Source organism: Caretta caretta, chromosome 7, assembly GCF_965140235.1.
Source record: "Caretta caretta isolate rCarCar2 chromosome 7, rCarCar1.hap1, whole genome shotgun sequence".
Lineage (NCBI taxonomy): Eukaryota > Metazoa > Chordata > Testudines > Cheloniidae > Caretta > Caretta caretta.
The window spans coordinates 62,061,504-62,076,559 of record NC_134212.1 but is presented as its reverse complement, the minus strand read 5'-3'; the positions used below and the strand labels follow the sequence as shown (position 1 = coordinate 62,076,559).

Genomic DNA, 15,056 nt, shown 5'->3' with positions numbered 1-15,056 from the left:
GAAACATTGTGTGGAAATAAGCATTTTCTTTTATGGCTTCAAATTCACTTTTACATATGTATCAACTCTAATGGATTTGCAGTGAATAAAAAGAGTGGGTATATACAACAAACTCTGGTTATTAGAGACTGTTTGCCCAGTAACGTCTCAGGCCCTGGCATCTTGTCTCTTATGTCCTTCATACACTTTCCTCCCACAAGATGTCTCATTCTTGCTAACAAGGATTTAAGTAACTGAGTATACCAAAGCTGCAGCTAATAATTTTTTACTGACATTATTTATACTGGGAAAGTGACCAAATCACTATGAAAGCCGTGTTTTGTATATAGCAGGATATTTCTTGTAAGGTTGTCTTCAACCCTTCTATTTCTTCCCCTTTGTTCTCTGTCAACTGGACAAACTTGGGAGAGAACTCAGGATTTTAGGTTCAGAGCAGCAAGGGATTGTGCCTTTACCTATGAGTATTGACAGAAGTCTGCCAGATTTTCCATTTAGATCTCAATTATTCTGATAACCAACATTATTTTTGGTCCTCTGCCTTTATCAAATTGAATATCCTGATACTTTCCCACAATCATGACCCAATATTACTCACTAACTCCTTTTCTTGTGAGCAAAGAAACAGAGTATCACTGCATGTCCTCACATACTTAAGCAGGGGCATAGATGCTTCAACAATAAATCTCACCTATCCAAGAGTTTTGAGCAGTATGCAAGGATTTACCCTTTTCCATTTGCATATATCTCAGATTATCCCCAATTCCCTGCATACGGACCACCAAGCCAACTTCATGGGTTTTGAAGACGTTTCTTCATTACTGGGAACTGCAGTCTTATAAAGGCAGCTTTAGTTAATTATTTTTATCATCTTTCAAAGCTAAATGTTGTGTTTCAGTAAAACTAAAAGGCTTTCCAAGGAACCTAAGAATTCTAAGTCTGGTCATTAAGACTTCTTCCCTCTCCATGGTTCAAATACACTTAAAGTGTTCTCATTCGTACATTTAAATTTTAAGGTAGCCAATTAGGACTAAACTCCAGAATGGAGTTTTCTAAGGACATTGAGCCTTAGGCTGTGTCTACACTGTCACTTTCAGCGCTAAAACTTTTATTGTTCAGGGGTGTGAAAAAACACACCCTGAGTGACAAAAGTTTTGGCGCTGAAAAGCGCCAGTGTAGACAGCTCGTTATCACCGGGAGCCACACTCCTGGCAATAAAGCTACCACCATTCGTTAGGGGTGGGTTTGTTTGTTTTTTAAATCGCCAGGAGAGCTCTTTTCCGGTGATGAAGAGTGTCCACACTGCCCACGTCACAGCTGCCACGGCCGCGCTGTAACGTGGGTAGTGTAGACATACCCTTAGAGTCCCGTCCTCTCCTTTTACTTCCCAAACTTAATGTCCCTTTACAACCCCACCTTCCATTGACCTAAGTTTGATAATTACAGCCAAACCTCCAAAAACAGACAGCAGTTCTTTAACGTTGCTTTATAGCTTTTAAAGGCAGTGAACACTGACTAGCAGATCCTAATCCCTTTTTAGTTGCCCTACATTTCTTACAAATTCCCCTTAGGCTAAAATTTTCCATCCCTGGTCACAGCACAAATGTTTTTTCTTTTTCTTCTAAGTTGGACCTGAATCCGTTCAGACATTTTTGAGTTACTCAAGCATGAAGACAAAATTTGCACTCATAAAATCTCCAAGGGCTTAAGCTAGAATTTTCAGCTTGGGCTGTTCCCTGGCAAAGGAAGGGAAAACAATTCGTTTGAAGAAAATTTTTAGCATGTTGTGATGTTATTGACAGAATCTGTAACCGTATACATCGCTGTTGCAACCACTGTGATATATTTGCAACAAATATTGCTTAAAGGTTGTTGTGTAAGGGGTCTATGGAGACGTTATGGTTTGCTGGTTATGATTATGCTGTCTATATGTGCGTATCATTTTTGTAGTTGAAGTTATGAATATTGGCTCTATAATGTATGTTATGCTTCTGGGTGACACCCCAGACAAGTTGGTGTCAGCTCTGCCTGTCCTGCTTGATGGCTCATTAAGGGCCATCAGATATACAACTGACCCATTGACAGAAGGCAGACACACCTTGTGACTCAGCAAGGCATGCTATGGACAGAACTCTGAGGTTTTTCCATGCCAAGCGATGGACAGCTTGTCTTTGGAACAAAGAAAGACCACATGGCAAGAAAGTATAAAAAGCTGCCGCAGCTCCTCTATCTTGTCTTCAATCCTGCTTCATACCTCTGGAGGGACTTTGCTACAAACAGAAGCTCTACACAAAGGACTGATGACCCATCCCAGTTGTGGATGTACTCCAGAGACTTGATTTGAACCTGCAGTTTATTCCATCACGGCTACAAGCCTGAACTAAGAACTTTGCCATTACTGTATGTAATTGATTCCATTTAACCAATTCTAGCTCTCATCTATATCTTTTTCCTTTATGAATAAACCTTTAGATTTTAGATTCTAAAGGATTGGCAACAGTGTGATTTGTGGTTAAGATCTGATTTGTATATTGACATGGGTCTGGGGCTTGGTCCTTTGGGATCGAGAGAACTTTTTTTCTTTTAGTGGGGCATTGGCGTTCATAACCATTTGCCCCCATAACGAGTGGCACTGGTGGTGATACTGGGAAACTGGAGTGTCTAAGGGAATTGCTTGTGTGACTTGTGGTTAGCCAGTGGGGTAAAACCAAAGTCTTCTCTACTTGGCTGGTTTGGTTTGCCTTGGTGTGCAAAAGAACACCTGCCTTGGGCTGTAACTGCCCTGCTTTAAGCAATTTGTCCTGAACTGGCACTCTCAGTTGGGTCCCGCCAGAACCAGCATCGTTACACATGTCAACGCAGAATTTTATGCACATGCAGCTTAGAATCCTGGGTGCACACAGAATTATTTTAAGCTTTAGGTTATCTTAAGGGATATGATACCTGTAGATATTTTTAAATTATATATCAAGTTACTATTATTGCAATATTAAGGTTGAGAAAGCAGGCATGCAAAGATCAAAAAATTCAGAAACTTAGCCATTCTGCATAGTTTCTGTTGACATTTTAACAACATTATTTATATTCCAGAAGCACATTAGTACCATCTACATATGGGAAAGATTCAGTACCTGCACTAAAGTTAAATGTAAACTTTTCATACTACTGTTTATATTTAGCCATGGGGGGGGGAAATCAATGTTATTCTGGATGCAAAAGGATTCTCCTCCTTATATTAAGTCTTCTTTTCTATAGTTTGGGTAGGTAGCAACAACTACAAATTTATATCTAGATTTGATAGCCAGCACACTGCCTCAGTAGTGAGCTGGTGAATGTCCTTCAGGCCCCTGACGAAAGAATGAAGGGGACACTCAGCCATGAAGTCCTCCATCGTTTGTGCCTGGTGACCAGCCAGTCACATACAGGTGTTTGCCTCATTTTCCATTTAAAGAGGGTTTGTCCACATCTCCTATGAGATGTCCTGAAGCAATTCAATCTGTACCAGACTTTCTGACATAAATCAAAACCCGGTGGTTCCTTGGCAGGGTCAACGACAAGCTGTTTGTTTTGAGCGGTCGAAACATTCCATATGTTCACTTATATTAAGTGATTCATATGACTGAAGGTGTGACCTTAAGAGCCCCTTTATGCCAATTTGCAAAGGGCACATCTAACATGGGGGGGACACTCAGGAGCTGGAGTTCACTGTTACCTGCAAGGCAAGGTTTAGACTGGCAGTGTCTTGAGGAGTTTGCTGGTGAGGTGGCCAGACGAGCGTGGAAGGGAGCTATCACACAATTGTAGCTCCAGCAAAGCTCTCTCTTACTGAGGTAAAGTAGTAACATTGGGGCTTATAGTTCTGGACTCCCTGAGGAGAGCATCACAGAAGATATATGCTGATTTACAGAGGAAGTATCCTTAATAGGCTTTTCAAGAAGTTCCACTGATGGCTCTAGAGTTTCCTCTAGGTTTCTCACATACTGCTTTGAGATTTATTTGGAACCATTATTTGGATTTCAAGCTTTTAAAAAAATATTCATGTTTTTGTTATAACATTTGATTAAAATATCTATTGCCAGTTGTGCTGCAAGACAATGAATTAATAACTATGTAGATAAAGAAAATCTTCCACAGGTTAGTTCATAAGTTCTCATTGTACATGTAAAAAGAGTAATGAAGTCAGCTCAGCTAAAATAGGCAACATTTCAAGATCACAGAAATTAGGAAGCTGACAATAAGTAACAGGATGCAAAAGCACTGTGCAGTATTATCAGTTTAAATAAAAGGACATTACCTGAAATAGTTGTTTTTTTCAGTTTGCAGCAGATATGAATAATGATTTCATATCAAAAACACTGCTTGTGGACATTCACTTATTATGTCATCATTACTAGAGCTTAGCGCAAGTTACCACAATCAGCAGGGGAAGTGCGGGATGGGGGTGTATTTCCCCATAAGTTTGCTTACGGTATGTCATCAGTAGCTACATTATGGTATTCTTCAACCATGTAGCTACTGATGACAGTAAAGTAACGCACAGCAGCAGATACTACTGAACTCTGAGGGCTTGTCTATATGGAGCAGCAACATGCACTACGGGAGATGTGATTTCTAAAGCTCAGTGACATGTTGCGCAATCACTGGTCTTTGCAGGCCCTGGCAGTGAACACTACAGGTCCGCTGCACTTTAAGGCAGTACTGTACGTTAAAATGCTCAAGGAAGTGTTTGTGTAGACCGTGGTGGTGTGTACTGATGAATCAAAGTGAAATACATCAGTGTGCTTTAGAAATCATACACCCCCATAGGGTGCTTTACCCCACCATGTAGACAAGCCCTAAGGGGAAAAAAACACTATCTTGAAAAACAGCAAACATTTTCTTACAGTAACTGTTTCAAACCTTTTTTAAAAAGGGTAGGAGAAGGAGCAAATTCATATGCACATAATTGTGTCTGTCAGCCTAAATACAAGAGTATATAAAAACTTACAGTTCTTTATGTTTGTCCTCTGCCAAGATTTGGTCATTTGGCTTCAGCCCATACCTTAAAGGGGGTGGGATGGGGGGGAGGGGGGGAAAAAAACAGGAGAAAAGTTACTTTAGTTCTTAAACAAAAAATTTGTTTTCAGTTTACATTTGAAAAGTAGACAATCTTAAAATCTTTGTCTACTGAAAGCCATTTCACGTATTTTAAAACTAGAGAGCAATACCTGTTAAAATAGACAGCATTTTAGAGTTAACATAGCTAACATCACAAAGTCTTCATCTTGCATGACAAAAAATAAAGACCGCCAACAAATAATTCCCATGGATATTGTGAGGTGTCAAGAGAAACAAACTGTACAGAGAACCCAGTTCTGAGAACCCACAGCAATTAAAAGCTTCAGGAGGGAAGTGAAGGCAGATGTGAAAAAAAAGTACCAGCATGTAAATTCAGGCTGATTTAAGTGTTACATTACTTCATGCTTTTCTGGGGAAGGAAAGCTCCAACTGATCTGCATACATCATGACCATAAACCCTGGAATTCTTCATGCTAAAATATGCAGTATGTATTTATATCCAGAAGGATTCCATGGTACTTTGTTTCGTTCATAAATCCATAGAACTAGAGGCTAGAGGGGACCATTATATTATATGGTATGATCTCCTTTATCTCAGAGGTCATTACATTTCACCCACTTACCTCTGTATTGAACCCAATCTTATTGTTTAACTGAACAGATTGAGCTCTCATCTGTTGCTCTAAAGCATTTTCTCCAGACCTTGAATCATTTGTGGCAATATCCTACACCCCAACATCCTTTTTTAAGATATTGACACAAGAACTGGACACAGTGTTGTAGTATCACTCTAACCAATGCCAGATACAGAGGTAAAAATCACAGTCCTTTTCCTATACCCTCATTTATACATTCAAGGATTTTACTGGGCCTTTTTGCTACAGCATTCCACTGGGAGCGCATGTTTAGTTCTTTATCAACTATATCCCCTAAATCTTCTTCAGAGTCACTAATTTCCATGAGATAGCACCCCCACTCTGTAGCAATGGCTTGCATTCCTTATGCCTAGATTAATAGCCTTCCTTTTGGCTGTATTACAATGCATTTCGTCTGAATGGACCCAGTTTACCAAGCAATACAGATCACCTCTGTATGGCTGCCGCCATCCTCATCATTATTTACCACTCTGCCAATCTTCATGCCATCTACCAATTTTATCAGCAGTGACTTCATATTTATTTCCACATCAGTCAAAATGTTGACTAGCATCAAGCCTACCACTGATCCCTGTGGAACTCCACTAATAACAGCCGCATTTGATGATGATTCCCCATTAGCAACTACTTTTTGAGATCCATTAGCCAGTTTTAAATTCATGTAACATGTATTTTATTGATATTGCACAGTGATTTTTTAAAATTAGAATATCATGCAATACTAACTTAAAATGCCTTACAAATATCTAACGTGTACCTATTTCAACCAAACTTGTAATGTCAAAGAATGAAATCAGGTTTGTTTGACAAGACCTATTTTCCATGTTGACCAGCATTAATTATATTCCTATCCTTAATACTTTACCTACTGTGCAATACATTCCATATATAGGGATCACCTCATCCACCACTGAAATGGAACCTTGTCAGAGGTATAATACAATAGCCATACTTCACCAATAGCTCCACATAACTTTTCAGATAAGACATGAAAAAGGAACTTCTTCACTTCACACTAAAGGAGGAATTCAGTTTGTGTAATTATGTACAGTAAACAGAATTTGTCCAGGACACTAGAACTAAACAGTCAGGAAATACACCAAGGGATCTTTAATGACTGGAGGAGGGACATAACTAGTCTGACTTTGGGCCTTCCCACCACCACAGTTTCCTTTCCATCATGCGAACAAAACATTCCATCTGGTGTTTTCACAATCCTGCTCCCTTGGGCTTAGTTTGTCCTTTCAATTTATAAATGGGCTTTAGCCGCCTCTCTCGGCTCAGAAGTCTTTCCATTCTTCTATCAGGTTTTCCCCTTCCTTATAGGTCTCCCTCCAGGCTCACACTCCTCTGCATCCCTTTTAGGATATCTCTACACAGAGCACCAACGTGCACTACAGGGGTGAGATTTCATAAGTACACTTACTAACTGGTCTGTGTAGACCCTGCTGGCGTGTATTAGAAGTTCCTTAAGTGCTCTTTAAGGTAGCACTGTTTCAAACAGCACTACATTAAAGTGCACCAGCCGGGTCTACACGCACCAATTAACATGCAACACATTTGTGCACTTTAGAAATTATTCCCATTCTGCACATTACCCCATCATGTAGACATGCCCTCAGAATTGGGCTTTTCACCCCATGAGTGTCTGCTCCTTACATGTCTATCTCCCCAAGGCCTTTTGCCTGGGAGCCTTGGAGAGTTTCACCTCCTCTCCTCCCTGAAAGCTCCCTCCTCAAACTAACTCAGGCTGCACTTACTTTCCCCAGAAGGATTGTGCTGAGTCAAGGCTTCCATTGTATAACCCATGGACTCACTCTCTACACCTAGGAAGGTAGGCTACATCTAGCAAAAGTAAGGCTGAACTCCAACCCTCTTGAAGGGCAAACACTAAAGCTGTCAATAGCAGCTAATGTATGCTATTAACACAAAACAAATTGAATAGATTAAAAAAATAGTTGTGATTAATCATAGTTTCAATCATACTGTCAATAGAATACAATTTAAATTTATTAAACACATTTTGGATGTTTTTCTACATTTTCAAATATATTGATTTCAATTACAACAGAATACAAAGTGTACAGTGCTCACTTTATATTATTTTTTATTACAAATATTTGCACTTTAAAAACAAAAGAATAGTATTTTAATTCACCTCATACAAGTACTGTAGTGCAATCTCTATCATTACAGTGCAACTTACAATCATAGATTTATTTTTTGTTACATAACTGCAGTAAAAACAAAACAATGTAAAACTTTAGCGCCTACAAGCTCACTCAGTCCTACTTCTTGTTCAGCCAATCACTAAGACAAACAAGTCTGTTTACATTTACAAGGAGATAATGCTGCCCCCTTTTTATTTACAGTGTCTCCTGGAAGTAAGAACAGGTGTTCGCATAGCACTGTTGTAGCCAGTGCTGCAAGGTATTTACATGCCAATTACGTAAACATTCAAATTCCCCTTCATGCGTCAAATTGTAGTCTCATTGGTTGTAAGCCTCAACTGAAAAATAGCACCGCAAGCAGCATTTACACCTTGACAAAAAGGAGGTAGGGCCGGGGAGCCAGGCCCCTGGCAGCAGCAGCTTTCTCTGCCCCAGGAGCCGGACAGGGCCAGCTGGTGCCATGGCTGGGGGCTGCCTTGGGCATGCTGGGATGAGCCCCCCGCCCAGTCTCTCCCGCTCCTGTGCTGTGGGGCTGTCCAGCCTCCAACACTCAGGGGCGCTCACATTCCGCGGTGGGGAGTCAGGCAGATGGCAGCCTTTGCCTGCAGGGAGCCGCCGCCCCACATGCCGGGAGCAACCCCACTGATGCAAGGGCTGCAGGACTCCTGTGCCACCAGCAGGCACCTGGGATGGAGAACGGGCCTGGGGAGGGCAGGGGGCCAGGACAGAGCCTGGGGGGGGCAAGATGGAGCCGGGGGGATGAGGGCAGGACAGAGGCACATCCCTTAAATCAGAACTTTTTATAGGGGTTGTTAAGATTTTGGCAGCCCATCAGTGCTTTCCATCATATGTTTTTACAGTTTTACTACCTACTGCCACAGGCATTCCACCCACTGTAAAAATGAGCATATGAAAATAGGCCAACAATCAAGTGTTCCATTTCCTATAGGGGCCAATTCCTCCCAATTTGCAATACTTAACATGGTGAGAAAAAGTGTCTTAACTGTAACAGTTATCAATTTATGCTCTGAAGCTTGGGAGTCTTGGATCGTAACCTAGCTAGTTAAACTGCAAGTGTTATTCAGATAAGATGTGATCTATTTTTTAGAATCATTTATTTTAAGATCCTTCAACTGAACATTATATAAGACTAGTTCAAATTTGAATTGTTTTGCCCTTTGATATTAAGCGTTTTCTTATTGTTAATCAAGGAAAAGTTAAAAGAAAAAAAGTCACTGGTCTGGCCTTCACCTTACTCCACTGAATTAGAGAATTAACTCCAGGTTAGCATCAAGCCCAGACCTGTTCCATGAACCAGAATTTCCTGAAAAGCTGGTAAGAAAACATAACTGCCCTAAGGCCCAAGATACATAAGTGTCATTTGGAGATACGGGCCAATAGATAAAAACTGAGTTTAGCAGAATATCTAGTAAAAAGGATTTCCCCCTTCATGACTGCCTGTGAATTGCACTAATGAGATTAAACAAAAAGTTGTGTTACCTTGGATATATAAAAAGAAAAGGAGTACTTGTGGCACCTTAGAGACTAACCAATTGGTTAGTCTCTAAGGTGCCACAAGTACTCCTTTTCTTTTTGCGAATACAGACTAACACGGCTGTTACTCTGAAACCTCGGATATATACAGCATATGAAGCCAGTGTAGAGATCAAAGTTAAAAATTTTATATATCCCCCAAGCAAGGTGCACATATATGTGATTAAGTCTAAATGTCCATCATTGAAATTGCGCAGAAGTAGAAAAAGTTGTATAAAAACTAAAATTTAATTTATAATTTCAGAAAAAAGGGATCATGAAGAAATAAGGTGCTGAAGAGAACAAGTCCTATCAGTGCAAGTTTTTTTAAAAAAAACTATTAGTTTATAACGTGGACTAGACAAAAAGCTATGAATGAAAGAAGAAATATGTATATTGCAACCGTGCAGTCATTTTCCCCCTTGTTTGATGTTCATATGGATGTGAACACGTTACATACAGACTCTCCTGCTATAGCTGATCAAGCCAGTTCCACATTATACATACTGGCACAGGGGGCTTTGTTTAAAAATAGTAACTACTACATTGTCTGGCAATTATAATAAGTAAGGATACAATTTGGTCATGGAGGTCATGGATTCTGTGACTTTAACAGACCTCTGATTTCTTGGTCTCCAGCTCTCAGCCCCAGGCGGTGGGGCTCCGGCTTTGGCTTCAGCGCCACTGTGACCACACCCTGAATCTGTCTGTTTTTCCCTCGTGGCTGTTCTGTGAATTTTGCTTAATTTTACTGTGACAAAATTGTATCTACAATAAGCAGCATATCAACTACATTACTGAAACTGATTTTAAAATGATGAGAGAGAAAGGGGTACATTTCTCAGACAGAGTTTCTTCCATCTTAGTAAAAAAAAAAAAAACACCCACCTCGAGGTGCTGGGAAAGTCGCTTTTTGAGGATGCCCTATGAGAAACCTAGAGCAGTAGTTAGTACAGTGAAGTCAGCTGTACTGATGAGCATACGACTTAATGGTATAATATTTCTAAAGAAGTGCTGTACTGTGCTAGTCTCTACTTCAATCATTAAAAGGGGCCTTTTAGAATGTAACTTTGCACATGCACCTCTGCAGAAACTCTCATTAAAGTCCCTGAGCAACCCAAATAATTTCCACAAACAGCTCTTGCTTCAGGTTTATCAGAAGATGTCATCCAAAAGAATGAGTTGGCCTTCTTCAATGCAGTTGTGTTTCTTAAAGTGATGTTAAAGCCACGTTTGGTCTCTTGCAAAAAAGAAAAAAAAAAAAAGATACTTTTGTGTGTATGTAATGCCCCACCTGCACTGGAGGCTGCTGGGTCACAAGAGCAATGAGAGCAGTGAAGTTGGTGTTTAGAATGTCATTTTGTATTTTTTAAAAAGAAGAGGAGCCTGAAACTGCTACTCTGGGGAGTGGAGAAGGAGATCTTGAACTAATGATTCAGGGCAGTTGAAGTGGGTGAGCTTGAGCCCACGACAATTTTGTGGGGAGAAATTAATAAAATAAAAAAATAGTAGGAGAGAGCAGGCTGCAGCTTTTCCTTCCAGAGCACTGCTGTGAGCATGCCAAACAGGCAGGAGTGGAATTGGCATGTGGCATCTGGAAGGAGGCTGCCCACACTGAGAGACAGTGGCCAGTAACAAGTGAGGCAGCACCTGGCACCAGAAAAGAAGGGATGCAGTAAGTGGGGTGCAAGCAGCCTCAGTGACTGAGTTGCATCATTGTAGGGGCACCAGGAACCCAACTGAAAAGGGAAAAAGTCCAGTTCAGCGGAGCCGGGAAAGACGGAGATAGTAGGAACAATAGGGATAGTCACAAAAGAGGCAGTACCTAGAAAAAGGAAAGAGTGGTATAAGGGGAAAGAGGAAATGTTAAAGGAACAGTACAGTTAGACCAGAGGAAAAATAACTGAAGTATCTCAAAGTAATCTAAGAAATAAAAAAAACATTGCTAGAAAACAGTGAGAAAAGTAAAGCAAGAATTAAATAGAAAGGAAATAAACTGTAATAAAATATGTCCGTTTCTCTTTAATTACAGTTTAAGAAATAAGAAGGATGTGAGCTGTAGTAAAAATAAGAAAATAGTAAGGACTGCAAAACAAAACACCCAGACAGCATCTCAAGGTATACAAGGTGAAGGGACACGAATAGAGAGTGTCAAAAGAGCAGAGACTAAACCAGAAAGGAGTGGAGGGATAATTGTTCAATCAAGAAACCAATACATTGAATCAAGGAAAACATGTCTTTATTTATGCAGGAACTCAAATGCTAGCAAGAGAATTGCTCAACATATAAACTAAAATCCTAAGAACTTTTCCTCCAAATTCCGGGCTTCCAGAGACTGAAAACTGAGAAACCGAAAAGGGAATATATAATGGTGGGGTCTATTCTAATGCATTGTATTTTCTAATTCCAAATTCTGTATTTCATAAATGTAAACTGTTACCTATAAAGTGAGTTTTATTTAGTTAACAGTAGTTAATATACAGCTGGTAACAGCAATAGTTTACAGTGTAAATTTAAGTAGTAGTTCCTACTAAAAGTAACTCATTGATTTGCTTGTGATTTATTTTTCTACCTAAGTGATTTCTACTTTACCCTCAACTGACTGAGAAAACATAATTTGGCCTCTGTAGTAGTTAGATTGCCTCTGCCTCTCCTTATTGGTCTGATTCAAAACACCCCACCATCAGGCTTGTTACATATGTTTTCAATAATTAATCTAAAAAGACTAGGACAGTGAGCATGAGGAATGTCTGTGCTTGCTTGTCCATTTTTTCCAGAGTGCATCAGCTACTCTTTAAATAGATACAGTCAGAGATCCCCTGGGATTTTTCGATGCTAAAAAGCCTAACGGAGATATATTGAAAATCTGCTACAAAGGTGCATTCTCCTTCCCATTTGCTGAGGACTATCACCAATATATGTGGTTAAGCCCAATAGATATTCAAAAACAAATCAGACTTAGGAGTCCAGAAAAAAAAGTTTAGACTTATCAGACACAAAGATTAACAAAAATGTTACTTTATCACACTATTTAGCACCATTGAGCTTGGTAATTCCATTTATCCATTGCTTCAGATGGGGTTTACCAAAACAGGAACCAGAGAGAGTAACTGAACTGCTTTAACAGCAGCGAAAGTACTATTGTCTTATGTCAAGTAAAATTTCTGCACTGTCTGTTACGGCCAGTCACTTGCAAATTCTGAAAGAGTCTGTTATCTCCTACATTGCAGGGAGAGAGAGAGAACACTAGCATAAAGCTTAACATGTAAGATCATGCACTTTATTTTTAGCACTATAAAAGAAATAAGTAGCCTGTCCTAGGCTCTATATGCCAGATATTTCTTTAAACAAAAAAACTACACCACACAGCATAAATATAAATCCAGTAGACAAACCTCCATCTAAGCCAGACATTACCAACTAAACTAGTATAAAGTCTTTTTTGAAGTATACACACATCATCCACCCCAAACACGAGTCCTTGGACATCACCTCTGTTCATTAAAGTCCCAGTAAAAAAAGAGGGGCTCTGCAGCATATCCTGATAGTCACACAATCTCTTGCCCCACTCAAGTTCTGCCTTCATACTCTCTCTTTTCTGTCAATCATGTGCCTGTGTTTTCCCCTCACTCTTCCCCCTCTGCTACCTTATACCTCTACAGCACCTCAACCTCTGATGGTTAGAAAAATAGACAGGAAATCAGAGAGCACGGAAGGAATAACCATTTTACTTGATGACACCCTGGCTTCAGTGCTACTGGAAACAATGGGAGACGTCTTTGCTAGGGGCTGCCTCATCCACCTGCAAAGGTCGTAGGAGAAATGACAGCCATCTTAACTGAAAGTAGCCTGTGTATTTACTCTCCCCGAGAATAATGGGAAACGGCAATCATTTCGACTCTAGGAAAATTCAAATTTATGTCAGCATACAGATGGATATTTTTAAACATTTTAAGGAAAATTCCATATACTAAATCTTAAGACTCTTAAAGTCAGGAGAGTTTCACTGATTCAGGCTAGGAGAGTTAAAAGAATCATGAGTAAACCCTCAAAAATGCATGAGGTTTTTAAAAATTATTTAAAAAAAAAAGATGGTTTTTGGTCTATAGCCTTTTTGGAAACAAAGCAAAAACATATCTCTGCACAAACAAGTGAAGGTCACTTTGTTGGTTGTTAGAGGGAGATGCCACTTATTGTCTCCTAACTTCTGGGATTAAGAAGCTCCCATACCCTCCCTTATCATTATTATCGTCTTCCACCCTCCAAGCCCTTGGCCCCCAAAGCCTCTTGCCCCCATCGCCCTGTCTCTGATCCCTCAAACTCTCCCCCCATTTCTTCTCAAAAGTTGTCTACGTTATGAAAGTTACCTATTGCTCACTAATGCAGCTGAACCAGTGTTGAATACAATTAAAACCTGATAATGTAGACATGATTAAAACCTACTAGTATAACCAGGGTTTCATTACCCTCCCGTTCTTCTCCCCCTTCCCTGTCTACTTGATCTCATTTCACGGCTGGACCACACACTAATACATCACCACCTCCTTTCAGGGCAGCATGAATTCAGACCTACTAAAAGTGGGAGACTGAGTCTGCCCCCATACAACCCTTGTAGATAAAAATCGGAGCTACTCAACTAAGGACAGTCAGAGACAACTCAAAACGACACAGGAGGGCAACTGTGGCTTCAATCCCATTACTGTTAATAGGACATAAAACATTTTGAAGATCTTTACCAGCTGGAAGCCTGAAACCAAAAGATTATGAGAAGCCTTTAATAATTGAAGCACAAGCATCATAAGACTCTGGTTCCAAAGCTGAGGGGTACTCGTACACTATAGTCTCAAGAGCACCTCTCTTTTAAATCTGCCATACAATGTGTGGCAGTATCATACAATGATACAACCAGGTTCTCACCTTAGAATTCACCTCAAAAGCCACAATCAGTCAGTGCAGCTCACCAAGCAATTGTGCACTGTGTGCACAATGACACAACCAAGTCAACGTAATTTATTTCCTTCAATTAAAAAATTATTATTCCTATACAATGACACATTTAATAAGGGAAGCTATTATATTCAAGAAATATTTACTAAAAACTTATTGGCCAAAGATGGCATGGAGTCCAGAAGCTAGTATCCTTTTCCATTAACCTGAAAGATTCAGGGCAATTTGTACATGACAGTGATAAAAGGCCCAACAATGAAGGTGTACTTTCTGCAAATCCAAAACCTGCAACAATCAACCTGCTATAGCTGCTGGCCACCTACAGCAGAGGAGTCAGTGTCCAGAAGAAAGCACCAGGCATTCACCTAGGGAAAAGTTATGGCTGCTTCTAGATTGGTTTCACAGGAATCAGTACTAGGCCTGATGCTATTCAACATTTTTATGAGTGATCTGGAATTAAATATAAAATCACTGCTGATAAACTTCATAGGAGATACAAGTCTGGCAGACTGGTAAATAATGAGGTGGATGGAGCAGTCACAGAGTTATCTGGATCGTTTGGTAACCTTGGCCCATTGAAATAAAATGTCTAAATACAGCTAAGTGCAGACACACAAATCTAGGTACAAAGAATGCAAGTCATAGCTACAGGAAGGGAATGGACTGTACCCTGAAAAGCAGTGGATTCTGAAAA

General features: G+C 40.0%; 1 protein-coding gene across 4 annotated transcripts in view; it reads right to left on the bottom strand.

The window, feature by feature from the left end:
* Nucleotides 1-15,056, bottom strand: part of ADK (adenosine kinase) — a 565,528-nt gene that overhangs the window by 491,346 nt on the left and 59,126 nt on the right. For 3 of the 4 annotated variants that reach the window (XM_048858483.2, XM_048858492.2, XM_048858487.2), the window contains exon 3: nucleotides 4,985-5,038. The exons of the other annotated variant lie outside the window; for it this stretch is intronic. In XM_048858483.2, the coding sequence (XP_048714440.1) occupies nucleotides 4,985-5,038 (54 nt within the window). The remainder of the gene's footprint in view (nucleotides 1-4,984; nucleotides 5,039-15,056) is intronic. 4 annotated transcript variants of the gene reach the window in all.